General features: G+C 32.2%; 1 protein-coding gene across 12 annotated transcripts in view; it reads right to left on the bottom strand.

Annotated features, from left to right (window-relative positions):
* Positions 1 to 12,198: 12,198 nt before the first annotated feature.
* The window catches only part of LOC142226724 (uncharacterized), a 130,736-nt gene continuing 116,544 nt past the window's right edge, over positions 12,199 to 26,390 (bottom strand). For 10 of the 12 annotated variants that reach the window (XM_075296871.1, XM_075296875.1, XM_075296876.1 and 7 more), the window contains 4 exons: positions 22,357 to 22,497; positions 13,364 to 13,920; positions 13,207 to 13,291; positions 12,199 to 13,137 (listed from right to left, as the gene is read on the bottom strand). In XM_075296871.1, the coding sequence (XP_075152986.1) occupies positions 13,012 to 13,137; positions 13,207 to 13,291; positions 13,364 to 13,920; positions 22,357 to 22,497 (909 nt within the window). In that variant the 3' untranslated portion in view covers positions 12,199 to 13,011. The remainder of the gene's footprint in view (positions 13,138 to 13,206; positions 13,292 to 13,363; positions 13,921 to 22,356; positions 22,498 to 26,390) is intronic. The other 2 variants (XM_075296879.1, XM_075296880.1) reach the window with 2 other exon arrangements.

Raw genomic sequence — 26,390 nt, 5'->3', positions numbered from 1 at the left:
AAAAATAAAAAAAGAATATTATTTCTATTCTTATTTTTAACCTCAAAACTATCCAATAATGAAAGAAGTGGTAAAACTCTCTTAAAAAATATATATTGCAAATAAAGCAAAATAAGTTTTGATGTAAAGGATGACAAAGAATGTTAAAGGTTTTCAGTACAAATTTTATATTTAAATAAAAAAACAGCAACAAGAACAAATAAATCTTTAAATCGTAATAAGTTCATATAAAGACAACAGCAACAAAATGTTATACTAATAACAACAACAACAAAAAAGCAAAATAACAATCATTTTTTGTACTCCTTTTTCATAATCTTAGTGCTAATTAATTACATCTATAACTCATTGCCAATATTGTAATAACTCCTCCCCTCAGACACATGTTACCGATACCATTTCAGATTTGAAACGAAAGCTTTTTTATCAAATTTTTTTTTTTTATTTTTTTTAATTATTTAATTTTTTTCTATTTTGTTTGCTATACAGTTGACAATAATAGTTTCTAAATAAAAACATTTCCAGCTAAAACTTATTAAGAAGTTTAGGTACAAAGCTGGTTACCAATATTACTTGGTTCATTACCCTAACCTTGATTTCGGATATTATAAAAAATTAATTGAATTTCAAAAATTATTCAATTGATAATTTTATTGATTAAACACATTTTTTAATTAAATGAATCACAAGAATTAATTGCATTGATTTCGGTTAATATCAGCGTTGCCACAATGAATTTTTATTTTGAACCAATATTTGTCCACAATTGGACAAAAATTCATACCAGCGGACCATTTTTCCAAATTAAATTAATTAACAGATATAAATTCTCCAAAATTCTATTTCGATAGAAAATTTTGTCAACATTTTATTTCTATAGAAAATTTTGTCAAAATTTTATTTCTGTAGAATTTTTTGTCAAAATTTTATTTCCATACAAAATTTTGTCAATGTTTTATTTTTATAGAAAATTTTGTGGACATTTTATTTCTATAGACAATTTTGCCAAAATTTTACTTCTATAGAAAATTTTGTGAAATTTTTATTTCTATACAAAATTTTGAGAAAATTTTATTTCTTTAGAAAATTTTGTCAAAATTTTATTTCTATAAAAAATTTGGTCAAAATTTTATTTCTATAGAAAATTTTGTCTAAAACTTATTTCTATAGAAAATTTTGTAAAACTTTTATTTTTATAGGAAATGTGGTTAAAATTTTACTTCTATAAAAAAATTTGTCAAAATTTTATTTCTATAGAAAATTTTGTCAACATTTTATTTCTATAGAAAATTTTTTCAAAATCTTATTTCTATAGAAAATGTTGTGAAAGTTTTTTCAAAATTTTATTTCTATAGAAAACTTTGAGAAGATTTTATTTCTATAGAAAATTTTGTGAAAATTTTAATTCTATAGACAATTTTGTAACAATTTTAGTTCTATAAAAATTTTTATCAAAATTTTATTTCTATAGAAAATTTTGTCCACATTGTATTTTTATACAAAATTTTATTTTTATAGAAAATGTTGTTAAAATTTAACTTCTATAGAACGGGAGCCACCGTTGTGCAATGGTTAGCATGCCCGCCTTGCATACACAAGGTCGTGGGTTCGATTCCTGCTTCGACCGAACACCAAAAAGTTTTTCCAACTCAGTAATGCTGGTGACATTTCTGAGGATTTCAAAACTTCTCTAAGTGGTTTCACTGCAATGTGGAACGCCGTTCGGACTCGGCTATAAAAAGGAGATCCCTTGTCATTGAGCTTAACATGGAATCGGGCAGCACTCAGAGAGAAGTTCACCAATGTGGTATCACAGTGGACTGAATAGTCTAAGTGAGCCTGATACATCGGGCTGCCACCTAACCTAACCTACTTCTATAGAAAATTTTGTCAAAATTTTATTTCTATAGAAAATTTTTTCAAAATTTAATTTTTATAGAAAATGTTGTTAAGATTTGTTACTTTGTCAAAATTTTATTTCTATAAGAAATTTTGTCAAAATTTTATTTCTATAGGAACTTTTTCAAAATTTTATTTTTATACAAAATTTTATTTTTATAGAAAATGTTGTTAAAATTTTACTGCTATAGAAAATTTTGTCAAAAATTTATTTCTATAAAAAATTTTGTCAAAATTTTATTTCTATAGAAAATTTTTTCAAAATTTTATTTTTATAGAAAATGTTGTTAAAATTTTACTTCTATAGAAAATTTTGGCAAAATTTTATTTCTATAGGAAATTTTGTGAAAATTTTTTCAAAATTTTACTTCTATAGAAAATTTTGTCAAAATTTTAGTTTTATAAAAAATTATGTCAAAATTTTATTTCTATAAAAAATCTTGTCAAAATTTTATTTCTATAGGAAATTTTGTCAGAATTCTATTTCTATAGGAAATTTTGTCAAAATTTTATTTTTATAGAAAATTTTGTCAAAAACTTATTTCTGAAGACAATTTTGTAAAAAATTTTGTCAAAAAAATAGAAAATTTTGTCAACATTCTATTTTTATAGAAAATTTTATTTCTATAGAAAATTTTGTAAAAAAATTATTTTTATTGAAAATGTTGTTAAAATTTTACTTCTGTAGAAAAATTTGTCAAAATTTTATTTCTATAGAAAATTTTGTCAACATTTAATTAATATAGAAAATTTTTTCAAAAACTTATTTCTATAAAAAATTTTATTTCTATAGAAAATTTTGTGAATTTTTTTTCAAAATTTTATTTCTATAGAAAATTTTGTAAAAATTTTAGTTGTATAAAAAATTTTGTCAAAATTTTATTTCTATAGAAAATTTTGTCAAAATTTTAGTTGTATAAAAAATTTTGTCAAAATTTTATTTCTAAAAAAAATCTTGTCAAAATTTTATTTCTATAGGAAATTTTGTCAGAATTCTATTTCCATAGGAAATTTTGTCAAAATTTTATTTTTATAGAAAATTTTGTCAAAAACTTATTTCTGAAGAAAATTTTGTAAGAAATTTTGTTCAAAAAAATAAAAAATTTTGTCAACATTCTATTTTTATAGAAAATTTTATTTCTATAGAAAATTTTGTAAAAATTTTATTTTTATAGAAAATGTTGTCAAAATTTTATATCTATCGAAAATTTTGTCAAAATTTTATATCTATAGAAAATTTTGTCAAAATTCTATTTCTATAGAAAGTTTTTTCAAACTTGTATTTCTTTAGAAAATTTGTAAAAATTTTATTTTTATAGAAAATGTTGTTAAAATTTTACTTCTATAGAAAATTTTGTCAACATTTTATTTTAATATAACATTTTATTTCTATAGGAATTTTTTTCAAAAACTAATTTCTAGAGAAAGTTTTGTGAAATTTTTTTCAAATTTTTATTTCTATAGAAAATCAAAAAAAAAAAAAAAACTTAAAAAAATTTTGTCAAAATTTTATTTCTATAGAAAATTTTTTCAAAAATTTATTTTTATAAAAAATGTTGTTAAAATTTTACTTCTGTAGAAAAATTTGTCAAAATTCTATTTCTATAGAACATTTAATTTCTATAGAAAATTTTTTCAAAAACTTATTTCTATAAAAAATTTTGAGAAAGATTTTTGAAAATTTTATTTCTATAGAAAATTTTGTGATAATTTTATTTCTATAGAAAATTTTGTGAAAATTTTATTTCTATAGAAAATTTTGTGAAAATTGTATTTCTATAGAAAATTTTGTAAAAATTTTATTGTTATTGTTGTTGAAATTTTACTTCTATAGAAAATTTTGTCAAAATTTTATTTCTATAGAAAATTGTGTGAAATGTTTTTCAAAATTTTATTTCTATAGAAAATTTTGTAAAAATTTTAGTTGTATAAAAAAATTTTGTCAAAATTTTATTTCTATAGGACATTTTGTTAAAATTTTATTTTTATAGAAAATTTTGTCAAAATTTTATTTCTATAGAAAATTTTGTAAAAATTTTAGTTCTATAAAAATTTTGTCAAAAAAAAAGAAAATTTTGTCAATATTTTATTTTTATAGAAAATTTTATTTCTATAGAAAATTTTGTAAAAATTTTATTTTTATAGAAAATGTTGTTAAAATTTTACTTCTATAAAAAATTTTGTCAAAATTTAATTTCTATAGAACATTTTGTCTACATTTTATTTTTATACAAAATTTTGTCGAAATTTTAGTTGTATAAAAAATGTTGTCAACATTTTATTTCTATAGGAAATTTTGTCAAAATTTTATTTCTATAGGAAATTTTGTAAAAATTTTATTTCTATAGAAAATTTTGTAAAAATTTTAGTTCTATAAAAAATGTTGTCAAAATTTTGTCAAAATTTTATTTCTATAAAAAATTTTGTCAAAATTTTATTTCTATAGGAAATTTTGTCAAAATTTTATTTCTATAGGAAATTTTGTCAAAATTTTATTTTTATAGAAAATTTTGTCAAAAAAATAGAAAATTTTGTCAACATTTTATTTTTCTAGAAAATTTTATTTCTATAGAAAATTTTGTAAAAATTTTATTTTTATAGAAAATGTTGTCAAAATTTTATATCTATAGAAAATTTTGTCAAAATTATATATTTGACGAAAATGGACCAAAATCAACAAAATTTTATTTGGTCCGACCAAATTCTATTTGTTTGTGAGAAGTATTTACTCCAGAAAAAATTAACCCTCTAATGCCCAAGCCCGCCTTTAGGCGGGCTTCTTTTAATAAGGAAGTTTTTGGTAAAACACACCTTAAAATAACAAAAATGGGCAAAATAAAAACAAAACTTATTTGAAACTATTCAAGTCGTTAACATTGAAAATTTAATCAGATGGCAAACAAATTGGGGCATTAGAGGGTTAATTTGTTTGCTGGCATAATAAAAAGCGATATGCAAGATATTTTAAATTAATTTCTTATCCAATTTTTCAATGCAAATTCTTTCGATAAATAACGAGTAAATTCTATTCAATTTGATAACTTAATTGACAACTGTATAGATTTTTCGATCAATTCGATCAATGCACAAAATAGTCAAGAAATTTAAAACCAACAAATTTTTTGTTAAACAAAAAAACAACAACAGCATTCGAATCCATAATCACATGAACATTTTGAACATACAACAAACCAATTGACCCCACTCCCCTCCGCTAGACAAATTTTCAAGAAAAAAAACTACAAAATTATTATTAAAACAAATTTAACATTACAAAAAAATTAAAAGAAAAAACATTACAAATATTTATCTCCAATGAACAAAAACAAACAAGTTTCGAAAAAACACAGTCCTTTAAAACAAAAAAAAAAGTTATAAAAAAATAATATTCAAAATCTTTAAAATGAAAAAACTCGAAACCGTTTCATATTATTGTAGACCATAAATCCTCTCTCAAAAAATAAAAAAAAACAGCTAATAATACAATACAAACCGATATACAAAAGATCCCTGAATACACACAAAATTCACACATTATTATCGACTAACAAATGTTAAAACATTATAAAAAACTCGCCCCTTCCTCCTACTCCTTCCCACCCCCAAAAGAAAAACATTCAAAATAATGACAAATTTTCATTACATTTTAATAAAATTAAAATAACTCTTTAAACAAATAAACAAAAAAAACAACAACATGCGTATGTAAATTTAAACAGTAACAAAAAAAAAACACAAATACCAAAATTAACAACAAAAAGTTATAAATAAATAAATATTATGCAAATAAAACAATTTAACTAAAAATAAACCAAAATAAAAATTTTGTTTATATCATCAAAATAACAAATTATTCAGTAATTTACTGAGACTTGTAATAAAACTTCAGGTGTCTCATTAAAAAGTCAGGTAAGTGACATGTGGAATGTCGTTACACTTTTAATTTATGAAATATTTGTATCCGTTCTTTTCAAACGGCACTTTACTTAAAGATTTCATTCATTATTTATGGCCAGAGGTAAAGAATGAAGTCGAACCACTTAGAGAAGCTTTGAAACCCTCAGAAATGTCACCAGCATTACTGAGATGGGATAATCCACCGCTGAAAAACTTTTTTGGTGTTCGGTCGAAGCAGGAATCGAACCCACGACTTTGTGTATGCAAGGCGGGCATGCTAACCATTGCACCACGGTGGCCCCGTGGTGCACCACAGCCGACAAAAGTGAATTGGTTTCATCCTGTGCTGATCGCCTTCACTCCAGCCAATTAATCGAAAATATCGATTTAAATTAGAAAAATGTATTATAATAGTTGTATTTTTTGCCACAATTTTGAACCTTCCATCCACAATAAATCATTTTCAAGCTGCTATAATAGTTTTGCAAAAATTATCTAAGAAAATTTCATCGAAATATAAATTTTATTATACCCTGATCCACACTGTGGAACAGGGTATTATAAGTTAGTGCATATGTTTGCAACACCCAGAAGGAGACGAGATAGACACATGGTGTCTTTGGCAAAAATGCTCAGGGTGGGTTCCTGAGTCGATATAGCGATGTCCGTCTGTCCGTGAACACATTTTGTAATCAAAGTCTAGGTCGCAGTTTTAGACCAATCGACTTCAAATTTGGCACAAGTATGTGTTTTGGCTCAGAATAGATCCCTATTGATTTTGGAAGAAATCGGTTCAGATTTAGATATAGCTCCCATATATATATTTCGCCCGATATGGACTTATATGGCCCCAGAAGCCAGAGTTTTACCCTAATTTGCTTAAAATTTTGCACAAGAAGAACACTTAGTACTATAGTCAAGTGTGCCAAATTTTATTGAAATCGGTTCAGATTTAGATATAGCTCCCATATATATCTTTCGCCCGATATGCACTAATATGGACCCAGCAGCCAGAGTTTTATACCGATTTGCTTGAAATTTTGTATTAGCATAACACTTAGTCGTATAGTCAAGTGTGCAAAATTTGATTGAAATCGGTTCAGATTTAGATATAGCTCCCATATATATCTTTCGCCCGATATGGACTTATATGGCCCCAGAAGCCAGATTTTTGGCCGAATCTTATTGAAATTTTGCACTAGGAGTACAATTAGTAGTATAGTCAAGTGTGCAAAATTTGATTGAAATCGGTTCAGATTTAGATATAGCTCCCATATATATCTTTCGCCCGATATGGACTAATATGGTCCTAAAATCTAGAGTTTTGACCCAATTTGGTTGAAATTTTGCACAGGCAGTAGATTTAGCATTGTAGCTATGCGTGCCAAATTTTATTGAAATCGGTTCAGATTTATATATAGCTCCCATATAGAGCTTTCGCTTGATTTACACTCATATGACCACAGAGGCCAATTTTTTGCTCCGATTTAGTTGAAATTTTGCACAAGGAGTAGATTTAGCATTGTAGCTATGTGTGCCAAATTTGGGTGAAATCGATTCAGATTTAGATATAGCTCCCATATATATCTTTCTCCCGATATGCACTTATATGGACCCAGAAGCCAGAGTGTTATCCCGATTAGCTTGAAATTTTGCACAAGGAGCACAATTGGTAGTATAGTCATGTGTGCCAAATTTGGTTGAAATCGGTTCAGATTTAGATATAGCTTCCATATATATTTTTCGCCCGATATGGACTTATATGGCCCCAGAAGCCCGAGTTTTGGCCCAATTTGGTTGAAATTTTGCACAGGAAGTAGATTTAACATTCTAGCTATGCGTGCCAAATTTGATTGAAATCGGTTCAGATTTATATATAGCTCCCATATATAGCTTTCGCCCGATTTACACTTATATGACCACAGAGGCCAATTTTTTGCTCCGATTTAGTTGAAATTTTGCACATGGAGTAGAATTAGCATTGTAGCTATGCCGAATTTGGTTGAAATCGGTTAAGATTTAGATATAGCTCCCATATATATGTTTTTCTGATTTCGACAAAAATGGTCAAAATACCAACATTTTCCTTGTAAAATCGCCACTGCTTAGTCGAAAAGTTGTAAAACTTACTCTAATTTTCCTAAACTTGTAATACATATATATCAAGCGATAAATCATAAATAAACTTTTGCGAAGTTTCCTTAAAATTGCTTCAGATTTAAATGTGTCCCATATTTTTTTACTAAAATTGTGTTCCACCCTAGTGCATTAGCCAACTTAAATTTTGAGTGTATAGATTTTGTAAAAGTCTATCAAATTCTGTCCAAATCAAGTGATATTTAAATGTATGTATTTGGGACAAACCTTTATATAGCACCTAACACATTTGACGGATGTGATGTGGTATCGAAAATTTAGATCTACAAAGTGGTGCAGGGTATAATATAGTCGGTCCCGCCCGACTTTAGACTTTCCTTACTTGTTGTATGATTGGTTGTACAACTTGTTACCATTCGAGTAACTTCAAATTGATTTTATAATGGATAATTGTCCGCCGCCGAATGGATGAATTTATATCGACTTAGCCATAAAGCCGCTGCCGGAGGCAAAAATTTAGTGTCAGCCGCCGCCGATAAAAATTGGTCGGCTTCATCCTCTGGTTCTGTTGTTTTTTTCAGCCGAAGAAGGGACAGAAAACTAAATATAATACAATATAGCAATTATTCTACCGCAGCAAAGGCGCCATCTACGGTGAGTAGATAAACTACCGAGATGAGGATTAATTCTATATCTTTCTCGGTCTGTACTATGACATTAATAACTCACAATAATTACACAGGGCGGCCCGTAATATTTCATTCGGAAAACTTAAAGCACTAGCGCCATCTATACACATATATTAATACCACCACCGACAATAGCCAAGACACTTCATACACATTTAAACAATGCTATGTATTTCCATAGATGTCGCATTCACGTTGCGGGCAAACTCCAATAGATGACGTTGTTCCAATATTCTTTCATAAGATAAAGTATCGGATAAAACATTTGCAACTACCATAAAAATTTTAATATTTTGCTATAAGAAAAACGGAGTGTTAGAATATTCCGATTTTTAATTCCTTTTTGTATTATGTACAATCTGCCTTAATTAAATTAATATTTAACATTTTGTGAAGCTAAATAGAAGCATAGATAGACAAAACAATTGCAATTTATAACATCTTGTAATCTAAGGCTTAATATTTTTAATTTTTTTTTCGAATCCTTTATTTTTAGTAACAGCTTTGCATCATTGGGACTTGGACTTTATTAAATATTCAATTGCATCCTGTAATATATTAGGTCTGTTCGCGTACTTTTTCTGTAAAAAAAATATCCAGAAAAAACTAGCAAGAGAGTAAGAGTGCATTTTACTCCCATTGCTTAAAATTGCTGAAAAGTACTCGAACGGCATCCAGTAACTATTTGCACATTCAAATTTTTATACCCTCCACCATAGGATGGGGGGTATATTAACTTTGTCATTCCGTTTGTAACACATCGAAATATTGCTCTAAGACCCCATAAGTATATATATTCTGGGTCGTGGTGAAATTCTGAGTCGATCTAAGCATGTCCGTCCGTCTGTTAAATCACACTAACTACCGAACGAAACAAGCTATCGACTTGAAGCTTGGCACAAGTAGTTGTTATTGATGTAGGTCGGATGGTATTGCAAATGGGCCATATCGGTCCACTTTTACGTATAGCCCCCATATAAACCGACCCTTAGATTTGGCTTGCGGAGCCTCTAAGAGAAGCATATTTCATCCGATCCGGTTCAAATTTGGAACGTGGTGTTCGTATATGGCCGCTAACAACCGTGCCACAATTGATCGATATCGGTCCATAATTATATATAGCCTCTATATAAACCGATCCCCAGATTTGGTTGCGGAGGCTCAAAGAGAAACAAATTTCATCCGATCCGGCTGAAATTTGGTACATGGTGTTGGTATATGGTCTCTAACAACCATGCAAAAATTGGTCCACATCGGTTCATAACTATATATAGCCCCCATATAAACCGATCCCCAGATTTGACCTCCGGAGCCTCTTGGAAGACCAAAATTCATCCGATTCGGTTGAAATTTGGCGCCTGAAGTTAGTATATGGTATCCAACAATAATGCAGGAATTGGTTCATATCAGTCCATAATTATATATAGCCCCCATATAAACCGATCCCCAGACTTGACCTCCGGTGCCTTTTGGAGAAGCAAAAGTCATCCGATCTGGTTGAAATTTGGTACGTCGTGGTAGTATATGATATTTAACAACTATGCCAAAAGTGGTCCATATCAGTCCATAATCATATATAGCCCCCATATAAACCGATCCCGAAATTTGGTTTTGGAGCCTCTTGGAGGAACAAATTACTACAACCCAAGTAATTCGATTGTCGATGACAGTCTTTCGTAGAAGTTTCTACGCAATCCATGGTGGAGGATACATAAGATTCGGCCTGGGCGAACTTACGGCCGTATTTTTTTTTTATATTTTTTTTATATTTTTTTGTTTTTTTTTTTTATATTTTGGAAATAAATAATTTTTATAACTTTTTTATATGCACCACCATAACATAGAATGGTGACGGGGGTATAATAAGTTTGTCATTCCGTTTGTAACATAACACATCGAAATATCGATTTCCGACTATATAAAGTACAGTAATACAGTAATCCCTCGATTTGCGTCGTGATTGGTTCCGGAATTTTAAGACTTTAATCGAAACGACATAAACCGAATTGAAAATTGCTCTTACTTACCCTAAGTCCATGTATGTGCGTGTACATAATAAACTTTAAAAATAAAGCGTTAAAAGAAAACTTTGCGTGTCTCAAATTTCGTTCCTCAGAAAAGAAATCTCTTTTTTTGGTGCACTTCGACAATTGCATTATACATGCAATATCAATCAGAATTCGACGAATTTTCGGTAAGAATTTCATAAATAAATGTCTGTCTGTTGTAATCACGTTACAGTCTTCAATAATGAAGCAATCGTGCTGAAATTTCGCACAAACTCGTCTTTTGTTTGCAGGCGGGTCAAGTTTGAAGATGGGCTATATCGGTCCTGGTTTTGATATAGTCCCCATATGAACCGACCTCCCGATTTGGGGTCTTGCGCTTATAAAAACCGTAGTTTCTATCTAATTTGCCTGAAATTCGAAATCTAGAGGTATTTTACGATCACAAAGAGGTATGCCGAAAATAGTGAGTATCGGTCCATGTTTGGATATAGCCTCCATATAGACCGATCTCCAGATTTTACTTATTGGGCTTATAGAAATCGTAGTTTCTATCCAATTTGCCTGAAATTGGAAATCTAGAGGTATTTTAGTACCATAAAGAAGTGTGACGAAAATAGTGAGTATCGGTCCAAGTTTTGATATAGCCCCCATATAGACCGATCTCCCGATTTTACTTCTTGGGCTTATAGAAACCGTAGTTTTTTTCCAATTTGACTGAAATTGGAAATCTAGAGGTATTTTAGGAGCAAAAAAAGGTACGTATGACGAAAATGGTGAGTATAGGTCCATATATTGATATACCCCTCATATAAACCGATCTCCGATTTTACTGCTTGGGCAAATAGAAACCGTAGCTTTTATCCAATTTGACTGAAATTGGAAATCTAAAGGTATTTTAGGACCATAAAGAGGTGTGACGGAAATGGCGTGTATTGGTTTATGTTTTGGTATATTCCCCATATAGACCAATCTCCCGATTTTATTTCTTGGACTTATAGAAATCGTAGTTTTTATCAAATTTCACTGAAATTGGAAATCTAGAGGTATTTTAGGACCATAAAGAGGTGTGACGAAAATGGCGTGTATCGGTTAATGTTTTGGTATATTCCCCATATAGACCGATCTCCCGATTTTACTTTTTGGGTTTGTAGAAACCGTAGTTGTTAACCAATTTACCTGAAATTGAAAATCTGGAGGTTGTTTAGGACTATAAATAGGTGTGCAAGAAATTATTTTATTGTTGAAACCGTAGTTTTTATCAAATTTGCTTTTTTCGTTGATTTTCGATTTATATAAACCTATTCCGATATTTTTATTGAACTATAGTTTAAACAAAAAACTCCACTTTCTGATTACAATCCATGAAGTATTTATTTCCAAAGCTTAAATATTAGGAAAAATTTATGTATATTTTTTATGTATATTTGCATATACTGTAAAATAGATCATAGAAAATATCCTTAAATATTGAATACTTAAAGTTTTGATTATGAAAAAAGTACATACAATATCAATATATTCCAATAAATATATATATGGTGTATGCCAATTTGCATTTATTGTAGAAATAATTTAGAAAATTTTATTCTATAAATTATTGTTTTACATTGTTTTTTTTTTATATGTGGGTATATAATAATAACTATAAAGATTTTTTTTAAATATAAAAAATAATTCTAAAGAAAAATCAGTTTTATATTTTGATATTCGAATAAGTTCATCGATTTTTGGCTAGCTAGGGAAGAAGCAAAAACAAACCAGCCAATAGTTATAGATAGATAAACATTTTGATTGTTCTTAGTTATAGAGGATGTGCCATTTCCAAGAGTCTTTTACGATATAAAGGTGATGTGGATTCTTGAATCAGGGGGGTCACATTACAACAATTATAATATCCTTTCACCCGGAGAAGGAAAATGATCACCTCAAACCTGTCTCAAGAGCAAAATATTATTTTTGGACAGTGAGCATGAAACATTTTGCTCGCAACCATGATATTTGCTCGAAAATCATGTACCTGATTTTGGCCACCATGTACTGTTTGTCGAGAAAACAAAACTTTTGCGAGAAAAATGTTCCATGCTCACGGTTCAAAAATAATATTTTGCTCCTGAAACAGGTTTGAGGTGATCATTTTCCTTCTCTGTGTGTTATGGATGTTTTATGGATGTTGGATATCTCTTCCTATACCAGACCTTATACATTTTCTTAGGCAGTATTTTAAGAAACGTGCTATGGTTTGTTTTCTTTCCAGAAACCATGACTTAGTTTTGTTTTTTTTCCTAAAAATTTTCTTAACAAAAAATTTTACAACTATTTTGATAATTTTCCAAATTGTTGTTTGTTGTTTTTTTTTCGCAATAACAATTTTATTGTTAGAGTTTATGCTTTGCTTTGATCTCAACTATGGTCATTCCATTTCATTCAGCTGGCTTACTGATGGGTACATTTATTATCCTTGGATTTCTTTTTACGATCTTCACTTGAATTTGATCTTCTCGTACCTTGAATCGGCATGTAAGGAGGTGTGGGGCTAGAGTTTTGATCTGTAAATTAAGAAAATAACGAAAGTTAGTTTATTTCATTTCCTCTGGGGATCTCTACAAATGCTATACATATATACCAAAGGCTTGATTTTTGGAATTGGAGCTGTGACGAGAATTCATAGAATCATGAGAATGTATAGAAAAATTTTCCGATCTATAAATGAAAAACAAAAAGATTTAGATTAGGCTCATGGAATTTTTGTTTTTGCGCTGTAATTCTCCTTACCTAGTCATGGAATTTTGTGAATAAGGACCTAAACCACCTCCACCACAACCATTGACTTGAAGACTTTCCCCACAGACATTCATTGAAGCTGGTCGTAGATTGGTGCTGCTGTTATTTGTGGCAGTGTTATTGGCATTTCCACCAGGACGACAACTATCAACGGGTAGTGTATAAATATCATCCTCACGGGCAAGGCTAGCATGTCTAGCCTGTTGACTAACAATATCCCTTTGGAGACTACCATTTGTTAAGCAACCATTTTGTGTGCGTTGTTGGTTGTGTTTGAGGACATCAATAGGACTCGAATAGGCTTCCAAATCCAAAGGATCTTCTTGGTCTACTTGATACTGTATTTGGTGTTGCTGTTGCTGATGATGATGATCCAGATGACCATTTCTGGCTGAGACAATATTCGGCATATTATTTTCATGGGATATATTTGATAAATGACCATTAACTAGGGGTATTTGTTGGCTATGTGACATTGTAGGTTCCTTTGCCTGTTGGCTTTTACGTTGTCTGGCTTTCTCTTTGGCACGTTTAGCTTTGGCTTTCTCCTAGAAGAGGGAAATGGAAAAGATAATTGGAAATAGATCTTTTAATACATGTCATACTAACAGAAAATATAGACTCAAGGCTCTATGGGCCTTAAGCCTTATTTGTTAATGGTTAATAGATAACAGCTATGCAGGATATTATGCATTCTCTGCCAACACAAACATATGACTGAAAGTTTTTCAAATTGAAATTTTAATTGAATTTAAAACAAGTATATACAGGAGTAAGTTCGGCCTGGCCGAATCTTAAATACCCACCACCATGAATCAAATATAATAGTTTACTTTGAAAACTCTTCGTGGTAGCAGGTTACTTGATAATATATGATGACAAATCTTCTTCCAAGCAAATCAGTTCTACCAGTACGCTTCCCGAAGAAAAAAAAAGTAAAGATTCTACCTATAAAGACCAGATCAGATTCTGGATTTATGAGAACCAATTTTGTTTGAGAAATCATAAACATATCGTGTATATGATGAAAGAACGCCTTAATATGAAATCTTAAATCTATAAATTTTTCCGCCATTATTTAAATGAATACAATGAGTAAAATCTGGAAATTTTAATTTCAGTTTCAAGCAAGTTTCATAATGAGTGCTCCTGCTATACCCTGAAAGAAGTGTTTGCTTTTCTGAGGAACAAAAATTTTAGACAAGCAAATGTTAGACACAAATTTTAGAGACAATAGTTGAGTCGCTTATCAAAAATTCGGATTAGTTTACTCTAAACGAAAATACTTTATACGGAAGGGGAATTTCGTTTGTCTAAAATTTCATTCCGGAGGAAAATATTTTTTTTTTGGGTGTAGCCTCAAGAAGTTAAATCCGTCTATATCGGTCTAAAATAAATGCGATACATATTTTTGAGGGTCTAAAATTCAAGTATATTTACATTTTTGTGCAAATCGGATAAAAACTACGGTTTCTAGGAGCCCAAGGAGGCTATACTAAACATGGGTCGACATACACCATATTCGGCTGACCTATTTGTGGTGAGCCGAATTCCAGAAGTCCTAGAAATAATTTCGGTAGTTAGGTCTATATGGGGGCTATACCAAAACATGGACCAATACTCACCACCTCTTAATGTTCCTCAAATACCTCTAGAATCTCACTTTCAAGCGAATTGGGTGAAAACTACGAATTCTAGAAGCCTAAGAAGTAACATCGGGAGTCTATATAGGGGCTATACCAACACATGGACCGATACGGACCATTTTCGACACACTTCTCTATGGTCCTAAAATGCGTCTATATTTCTAATTTCCGGCAAATTGGATAAAAACTACGGATTCTAGAAGTCCAAGAAATAAAGTCGGGAAATCGCTCTATATGGGGGCTACACCAAAATATAGACCAATAGGCACCATTTGCGACACACCTATTTGTGATCTTAAAATACCTCTAGATTTCCAATTTCAAGCAAATCATCTAGAAAATATAGTCTCTGAACGCCCAAGAAGCGAAATCGGGACATCGGTCTATATGGGGGCTACACCAAAACATGGACCGACACGGACCATTTTCGACACACGTATTTGGGGTCCCAAAATACCTCTAGATTTTCAATTTCAGGCAAATCGGGTAATAAATACACTCTATAGTAGCCCAAAAATAAAAATCGGGAGATCGGTTTATATGGCGACTATACCAAAACATGGATCGATACGGACCATTTTCGACACAGCTCATTATAGTCCTAAAACACCTCTAGATTCTCAATTTCAGGCAAATCGGAAAATACAGTTTTTAGACGCCCAAGAAGCAAAAACGGGAGATCGGTCTAAATGGGGGCTATACCAAACCATGGACCGACACGGACCATTTTCGACACACCTCTTTATGGTCCTATAATACCTCTAGTTTTTCAATTTCAGCAAAATCGGGATATCGGTCTATATGGGGGCTACACCAAAACATGGACCGACACGGACCATTTTCGACACACCTCTTTATGGTCCTTAAGTACCTCTAGATTTTCAATTTCAGGCAAATTGGATAAAAACTACGGCTTTTATAACCCCAAGACCCCAAATCGGGAAATCGGTTTATATAGGGACTATATCAAAACTTGGACCGATATAGCCCATCTTTGAACTTGACCTGCCTGCAAACAAAAAACGAATCTGTGCCAAATTTCAGGACGATAGCGCCATTATTGAAGGCTGTAGCGTGATTACAACAGACAGACAGACGTACCTGGTTATATCGTCTTAGAATTTCTCCGTGATCAAGAATATATATATATATATATATATATATATATATATATATATATATATATATATATATATATATATATATATATATATATATATATATATATATATATATATATATATATATATATATATATATATATATATATATATATATATATATATATATAGTCGGAAATCGATATTTCGATGTGTCACACACGGAATGACAAACTTATTATATCCCCATCACCATTCTATGGTGGTGGGTATAACAAGTATATACGGTTGTAAGTTCAGCCAAGCCGAATCTTACACTGTTAGAAAAATATGTTTTTCATATGTTCTGATATAAACAAAATGTGTTTTGGGCACAATTTTTAAACACCATATATTTAAGTGCAAACATATAATGTTCCTAAACTAACACAAAATGTTTGGGACACATATGTTAATATGTTAGAATATATTATGTTTGGGGCATGAATGTTTCATAAAAAACAAGTATATACGGCCGTAAGTTCGGCCAGGCCGAAGCTTATGTACCCTCCATCATGGATTGCGTAGAAACTTCTTCTAAACACTGCCATCCAGAATCGAATTACTTAAGTTGCGGTAACGCTTGCCGATGGCAAGGTATCTTAAAACCTCCTAACACCATCTTCTAAATTGTATGCAAGTCTATACGTGGTATATATTAAATCAAAAAAGATCGATTCAATACGTATATAATTCAGTTTGACAAAGTAGACATAAAATTTTTTGCAAAATTTTCTACAGAAATAAAATTTTGAAAAAAAAATTCTATAGAAATAAAATTTTCACAAAATTTTCTATAGAAATAAAAATTTTGACAAAATTTTCTATAGAAAGAAAATTTTGACAAAAATTTCTACAGAAATAAAATTTTAACAAAATTTTCTATAGAAATAAACTTTTGACAAAATTTTCTATAGAAATAAAATCTTGGTAGATTATTTTTGGCTCGAGTGGCAACCATGATTATGAACCGAATAAAATTTGAACAAAATTTTCTATAGAAATAAAATTTTGGTAGATTATTTTTGGCTCTAGTGGCAACCATGATTATGAACCGATATGGACCAATTTTTGTGTGATTGGACCAATTTTGGTATGGTTGCTAGCGACCATATACTAACACCACGTTTCGAATTTGAACCGGATAGGATGAATTTTGCTCCTCCAAGAGGCTCCGGAGGTCAAATCTGGAGAACGTTTTATATGGGGGCTATATATAATTATGGACCGATATGGACCAATTCTGCCACGGTTGTTAAAGATCATATACTAACACCATGTTCCAAATTACAACCGGATTGGATGAAATTTGCTTCTCTTGGAGACTTCGCAAGCCAAATCTGGGGATCGGTTTATATGGGGGCTATATATAATTATGAACCGATATGGACCAATTTTTGCATGGTTGTTAGAGACCATATACCAATATCATGTACCAAATTTCAGGTGGATCGGATGAAATTTGCTTCTCTTTGAAGCTCCGCAACCCAAATTTGGGGATCGGTTTATATGGGCGCTATATATAATTATGGACCGATGTGGACCAATTTTTGCACGGTTGTTAGAGACCATATACCAATACCATGTACCAAATTTCAGCCGGATCGGATGAAATTTGCTTCTGTTTGAGGCTTCGCAAGCCAAATCTGGAGATCGGTTTATATGGGGTCTATATATAATTATGGACCGATGTGGACCAATTTTTGCATGGTTGTTAGAGACCATATACCAACATCATGTACCAAATTTCAGCCGGATCGGATGAAATTTGCTTCTCTTTGAGGCTCCGCAAGCCAAATCTGGAGATCGGTTTATATGGGGGCTATATATAATTATGGACCGATGTGGACCAATTTTTGCACGGTTGTTAGAGACCATATACCAACACCATGTACCAAATTTCAGCCGGATCGGATGAAATTTGCTTCTCTTTTAGGCTCCGCAAGCCAAATCTGGGGATCGGTTTATATGGGGGCTATATATAATTATGGACCGATGTGGACCAATTTTTGCATGGTTGTTAGAGACCATATACCAACACCATATACCAAATTTCAGCCGGATTGGATGAAATATGCTTCTGTTAGAGGCCCCACAAGCCAAATCTGAGGGTCCCTTTATATGGGGGCTATACGTAAAAGTGGACCGATATGGCCCATTTTCAATACCATCCGACCTACATCGATAACAACTACTTGTGCCAAGTTTCAAGTCGATAGCTTGTTTTGTTCGGAAGTTATCGTGATTTCAACAGACGGACGGACGGACGGACGGACATGCTTAGATCGACTCAGAATTTCACCACGACCCAGAATATATATACTTTATGGGGTCTTAGAGCAATATTTCGATGTGTTACAAACGGAATGACAAAGTTAATATACCCCCATCCTATGATGGAGGGTATAATAATATGCGTGAATGTAAACATATATAAATTTACAAATTTCGAGTAAACATATATATGTTGTGATACTTTATTCAGAGAGCGGCAGAGAGAGAGAGAATTAGTATAGAGAAAGAAATAGAAATGGAAACCGGGAGGGTTGAATAAAAAGATATCAACATAACACAGCGAGAGAATGAAATGAGAGCAATTTCTGTGAAACCGCTTGTATGTTGTTTCGGAAAACTGTTTTATAATATGGCCAAAAATTTGGTATGCTTAAGTCTAAATATTATTTAATTTGAATAGTAGATTGAGTATTCGGAATAAAGAGAATAGACATTCGGAACCAAGAAAATAGACATTTGAAATAAAACAGCATATTTGTATTACAGAAAAAGATGCGAAGAACTCAAAAATTTAGTGGAAGTTAAAAATATGTGAGGGAATGAACACAATCTTCTTTGGGGAATTCTTCCAAGCATATACTATTTTTGGACTCAAAATGCTTTCAAACATATAATATGCTCACATAAAACAAACATATTAATGTTTCGGCGGTATCCAATAATATATGTGCTTCCTGCAAAATATGTTTGGAACATATGTTAGAGAAGCGATTTTTTTTGAGGGTGTATGTGCCCTCCACCATGGATTGCATAGAAACTTGTACTATAGAAACTTGTACTAAAACAATCGAATTACTTGGGTTGCGGTAACACTTGCCGATGGCAAGGTATCTTAAAACTTCTTAACACCGTCTTCTCAATTGTAAGTTAGTCCATACGGGGTATATGAAAAACCTCCTCAACTCGCTGAAAATTCACTTTTTACATACGAAGTTAAGGGGTTGTGCATAATTATGAATCCGTAAGGTCCTTTTCTGTGGTTGTATGAGGTTGAATCCTGACTTCATTTTTTGAATTTCAAGTGAATCGAACCAGCAAAAAAAATTGAAAGTTGTTTCTCAGTCAGTACATTCAATTTACATCCAAAAAATTCTCTTTTAGTGATGGACTAAAGTTTCACTTCACAAGAAGTTTTTTTGAGGTTATATATCAAAGTTCTTACTTTAAAGTTTTTTGCAATATATTTAAATATTCTAAATTTTATCGCGTCTAAGACATAGAAAGGTCCAAAGAAAATGAACAAAAAAAAAAAAAACAAATCCCATTAAATTGGTGTTAGCATTGTTCGCAACGTTTTTACATACAGGAAGAAATCGAAAAACAAACAAGATTCGGCCTTATGTACCCTCCACCATGGATTGCGTAGAAACTTCTACGAAAGACTGCCATCCACAATCGAATTACTTGGGTTGTGGTAATACTTATCGATGGCAAGCTATCTTAAAACTTCTTAACATCGTCTTCTAAATTGTAAGTTAGTCCATACGTGGCATTAGCCAAAACAGATTAGTAATCAGAGAGCCAGATATACAATTTGGGGGTCGCTTTATATGGGGGCTACATAACATACAATTATGAACCGATATGGACCAATTTTTGTGTGATTGGAGATCGGTTTATCTGAGGGCTATATATAACCGATAAGGACCTAGTTAGGCGTGGTTGCTATACTAATACCACGTACCAAATTTCAACCGTATCTGATGAATTTTGCTTCTACAAAAGACAACGGAGGTCAAATCAGGGTACCGGTTTATATGAGGAGTATACATAATAATCGACCGATATGGACCAATTTTTGCATGGCTATTAGTGTCCATATACTTACACAAAATACAAAATTGCAACTGAATCGGATGAAATTTGCTCCTCCAAGAGGCTCCAATACCAAATCTGGGTATCGGTTTATATGGGGCCTATATATGATTAGGAACCGATATAGACCAATTTTGGCATGGTTATTAAAGACTATATACTTACACCACGTACCAAATTTCAACCGGATCGGATGAATTTTGCTTCTCCAAAAGGTTCCGGAGGTCAAATCTGAGGACCGTTTTATATGGGGGCTATATATAATTATGTAGCGATATGGACCAATTTTTGCATGGTTGTTAGAGATTATATACTAACACCACGTACCAAGTTTCAACCGGATCGGATGAATTTTGCTCCTCCAAGAGGCTCCAGAGTTCAAATCCGGCGATTGGTTTATATGGGGGCTATATAATTATGGACCGATGACGATCAATTTTTGCCAGAGATGGTCTGTATCAAAGTTTTTTAGGTTTGCGACTATCGCAAAGTTGTAAACGTCGTAAACGCCACATACGCATCGTAAATGTAGAAAAAGTAACAAAAGTCGCAAACTCAAAATACTTTAGTCGCATCAGCTAGGCAGCGAATTCGATGATATCCAAGATAATGGTATGTGCGAAGAAGTTTCAATTCTTAGGAATGTTCACAATTTTCGGTTTTAGTCCCCACATTTTCCCTATTGCATTTTGCACGAGTACAGTCCTTTCTTAGCTTTAAGTTCAGTCTCCTGTCCAATATAACCCCAAAGTATTTTGCACACCCACCTACGGGAATTTCGATACCACCTACGAAAATAGGCTTGACCGTGGGAAAACTTTCACAAATTTCTGCAGAAACTCACGGCGAATGCTGTCAAACTAGATTAAAAAATGTTCAGGATTTCTTCTATTCAAAATTAGGTTTTCTACAGTAGGTTTACGACTTTTGCGACATACGTATTATACCGTCGCAAATGTATGTCGCAAATGTATGTCGCAAAAGTCACAGTTTGTGGCAGGCCAACTCTGATTTTTGCATGGTTATTAGAGACTATATACGTACACCACGTACCAAATTTCAACCGGATCTGATGAATTTTGCTCCTCCAAGAGGCTCCGGAGTTTAAATCTGGGGATCGGTTTATATGGGGGCTATACGTAAAATTGGTCCAATATGGCCCATTTGCAATACCATCCGACCTACATCATTAAAAACTACTTGTGCCAAGATTGAAGTCGATAGCTTGTTTCGTTCAGAAGTTAGTGTGATTTCAACAGACGAACGGACGGACATGCTTACATCGACTCAGAATTTCACCACGACCCAGAATATATATACTTTAGGGGGTCTTAGAGCAATATTTCGATGTGTTACAAACGGAATGACAATGTTAATATACCCCCCCCCCCCCACCATCCAATGGTGGAGGGTATAAAAAGTTTAATCTTCTACGTTTAGTCTTCAAAATAAACAGGAAAAACTGAAATAGGATCTTTTCTGAAGAACTAATATGAAGTCAGTGTAGTGGGTGGCTAAAAAGATGACTTCTGTAAAAATTCATTGAATGTAAAATGCATTGAATTTCAACACTTCCGGTTCCAAAAAGAACATTTTAATTGTTGTTTTTTTTTTTTTTTTGCTACATTTTTTGTGGAATTGAAGATTAAAGAAGTCAAAGCTGGGGATTGGTTTATTTGGCAGTATATAATGATGGACCTTTTTAACCCAATCTGCCATAGAGTGAATACCTACATCACACACCGAATTTTAAGTGGATTGACTGAAAATTGCGCTCAAAAAGTCATATATGGGGATATAATTAATACTTAAATATGGACCGTATTCTCCATATCTTCTGAATTTACTTCAAGATCAAAACTGCATTCTCAGCATACTCAAAAAGTCGATGACCAGGTATGGGTTTATATTCGTGCCATACTCATAAAGGAACCAGTATCACCCGCAATATCTATTGCAATAAAAAATGTTCATGATTTCAATAGGCTGATGGGCATGACTAAGGTAGAAGGATTATAGGAAAATTAAATAACAAATTTCACTATTTTAATGAAATTTATTTTTATATAAATAATAATCATCAACAAACCCATATACGATTCGTTTTTACACGTGGTAGCATTCCAGTGATATCTTTTAAATGTAAACATGAAAAGACACGTGAAATATTACAATCTTGGCGCGAGGTGACAACACCAGGCCTTAATATATGCCAATTAGTGAAATCCATCTTATGGTAAAGGTATTTGAGAGGAAATGCATTTTGAGTAAAGAAAATAGAGAAAGAGAGAGCGGAAATTAAAGGAAAAAAATTTCAATAAGTTAGAATTTCGTATTGCAAGAGAGTTAACTATGATTCAATAGTGTAAAGAGAATGAATCAAAGCGAAAGATGAAGTACGAAATAATTAGCATATGAACATATTTGGGATGATCATGTATGAAATTGATATTGAGAGTAATAATAAAATATAATCATCATCCAAAATTTTATGATCACAACGAAAAGAGTTGAGTTACTGTTTGAAAGAGAACGTTTATGATATCTAAATTACCACGACCCGAAGAAATAAAGGGTGGGCCGATGTTGAATGTGAACCACACCTAAACGCCAAGTTTTTCCGAATTTTTTTTTGAAATTTCTCTATTTCAGACTTACTCAATTTGAACCATGGAGAGATACACAATCCAACAACGTGTTAAATGGTTCCAAGAAATGGCAACAGTGATCAATTTTCGAAGAAAATCATCTTCAGTGATGAGGCACATTTTCACCTCAGTGGATTCGTCAATAAACAGAATTGCCGCATTTGGGCGAATGAGAATCCAAGAGTGATTGTCGAAAAACCAATGCACTCAAAATTTCTCTATTTCAGACTTACTCAATTTGAACCATGGAGAGATACACAATCCAACAACGTGTTAAATGGTTCCAAGAAATGGCAACAGTGATCAATTTTCGAAGAAAATCATCTTCAGTGATGAGGCACATTTTCACCTCAGTGGATTCGTCAATAAACAGAATTGCCGCATTTGGGCGAATGAGAATCCAAGAGTGATTGTCGAAAAACCAATGCACTCAAAATTTCTCTATTTCAGACTTACTCAATTTGAACCATGGAGAGATACACAATCCAACAACGTGTTAAATGGTTCCAAGAAATGGCAACAGTGATCAATTTTCGAAGAAAATCATCTTCAGTGATGAGGCACATTTTCACCTCAGTGGATTCGTCAATAAACAGAATTGCCGCATTTGGGCGAATGAGAATCCAAGAGTGATTGTTGAAAAACCAATGCACCCACAAAGAGTGCCTGTTTGGTGCGGTTTATGGGCTGGCGGCATCATCGGGCCGTAATTTTTCCAAAATGAGGCGGGTCAGGCAGTTACTGTGAATGGTGTTCGCTATCGTGAGATGATAACGAAATTTTTATGGCCCAAATTGGAAGATATGGATGTGGACGATATGTGGTTTCAGCAGGACGGTGCCACTTGCCACACAGCTAACGAAACAATGGCTCTTTTGCGCAACACATTCAATGGCCGTGTTATCTCACGTAATGGCGATGTCAATTGGCCGCCAAGATCATGTGATTTGACACCGTTGGACTTTTTTCTTTGGGGTTATTTTAAAGAAAAGATGTATGTCGATAAGCCAGCAACAATTCAAGAGCTAAAGGATGAGATAATTCGGCACATTATCGGCATAGAATCTCCATTATGCCTCAGCGTCATCGAAAATTTGGACCATCGGATGAAGGTGTGCCACCGAGGTCGCGGCGCCCATTTGGCCGATATTTTGTTCCATACATAATTGAGTAATACCAATTAGAGGCGTGCACGTGACACGAAATTGTCGTGACTCACGAAAATTTTCGTGATTCGTGCGTGAGTCGTGAGTCACGCTCATGACAACAGCGTGAGTGTGCGTGAGCGTGATTAACAAACCAAAACGTCGTGCGTGAGCGTGAGTCACGAAAATAACATCTTCGTGAGTGTGCGTGAGTAACGAATTACACTCACGAAAATATTCCTGCTCACCAACATAAAACGCTTAAGAGTTAAATTCAATTACAATTTTAGTGACACCTGGGATGTTGAGTTCTCGATTTTAATAATGCTCATGTTCTCAGACACTTCGGTAAGGTAAATTAATGATAAAATTATTTTTCGTATTTTTCGTGAGTCACGACGTTTTCGTGCGTGAGTGTGCGTGAGTACAAATTTTCTTTTCGTGAGTGTGCGTGAGCGTGAGTCCTACCACAAAATATCGTGCGTGAGTATGATTTTTCAGTCGTGAGTGTACGTGAGTAAACTATTACTCACGTGCACATCTCTGATACCAATATATCATAATAAAATAAAATTACAATAATTTCCTAAATAGTTTGTGTTTTATTCAAAATCAACATCGGCCCTTGAAATTTTAACCACCCTTTATATCTTTTTCGGCAAAAAAACAAAATGAAATCTTAAAAACTTTTTATTAAACTAATCATATTTACTAATCCATACCGGAGGTAAAATCAGGGTATCGGTTTATATGAGGCCTATATATTGACCAATGTTCGATGTTTCAAGAGCAAAATGTTATTTTTATCGCACAAATTTTGTTTTCTCGCCAAACATAAAATGCTTTCCGATAACAGATACATAATTTCCGAGAAAATAACATGGTTGTGATAAAAATGTTAAATGTTCACCATCCAAAAATAACATTTTGTTCTTGAAACAGGGTTGAAGTGATCATATTCCTTCACAGGGTGTAAGTTCGAAATTTCTACAAAAGATGGCAAGGCATCTTAAAACTTCTTAACATCAACTTCTAAATTATAAGTTAGTCCATGCAGGATATATAGTAGACAAAAGAAAGGTCGATTAAATACATATATATTCAGTTCTTGACCGGTGTATATAGCAAAGAAATAATTATGAACCGATATGAAATTTTGTGCGGTAATTATAGAACCAGAATTGAAATATCGAGGTCGCTTTATATGGGGGGCTATATACAAATGTGAACACGAGTCTACAAAAAATGGCAGATTTTTTACTGTTTGGTAGATTGGTAGAATTCTTGATGTTTTAAAAGATTTTGCAAAATGTTCCTCTCCAACAAAAATAATATTTTGACAAAATTTTCTACAGAAACAAAATTCTGAAAAAATCTCTTATATAAATAAAATTTTGACAAAATTTTCTATAGAAATAAAATTTTGACAAAATATTCTATAGAAATAAATTTTTTAACAAAATTTTGTATAGAAATTATATTTTGACAAAATTTCCTAAAGACATAGAATATTGACAAAATTTTCTACAGAAAAATACATATACAATTTTGACAAAATTTTGGTAGATTATTTTTAGCTCGAGTGGCAATCGTGATTTTTCTGTGATGGGGGACCGGTTTATTTGGGGGCTATATATCGATTTGTACATTCCAAAGTGCGCTAAGTCTAAAAAGGTAATTTTACAGGAAACAAGTTTTGTTTTTTGAAATTTCTCGAAACCCGTATAAGATAGAAATTCGGTCTTAAAATCCTATTTTTTTATAATTTTTTTTAGTATGTACAAACTCAAAATAGTGATAATAGAACATGGCTAAAAATGACTTAGACCACTTTAGACCGAACAAAGCTTTTTGTCCTTTTTGGATGGGACATTTTTTAAAACTTTAGATTCAGGCCAAGTACAATATTAAACATAATTTTTGATAGAAATGTCCAATAAATTCGAACTTTTGACAGGATGCAATTCACATCAATTCGAATGAAAAACAGCGAACTCCATCAAAACATGCTAAGTCGACTAAGCGTACTCTGGAATGAGGGCATCGATATAATATAGATCGATACGGACCAATATTGGCATGGTTGTTATCGGCCATACACTAGCGAAATGTACCAAATTTCAACCGGATCGGATGAATTTTGCTCCTCCAAGAGGCTCCAGAGGTCAAATCTGGGGATGGATTTATATAGGGGCTATATATAATTACGAACCGATATGGACCAATGTTTGCATGGTTGTTACAGACCATATACTAACACCACGTACTAAGTTTCAACCGGATTGGATGACATTTGCTCGTCCAAGAAGCTCCGGAGTTCAAATCTGGGG

The sequence above is a fragment of the Haematobia irritans genome, chromosome 2 (assembly GCF_050003625.1).
Source record: "Haematobia irritans isolate KBUSLIRL chromosome 2, ASM5000362v1, whole genome shotgun sequence".
In the NCBI taxonomy this organism is placed as follows: Eukaryota; Metazoa; Arthropoda; class Insecta; order Diptera; family Muscidae; genus Haematobia; species Haematobia irritans.
The sequence above is the reverse complement of the archived record's forward strand: the minus strand, read 5'-3'. Positions and strand labels throughout refer to the sequence as shown.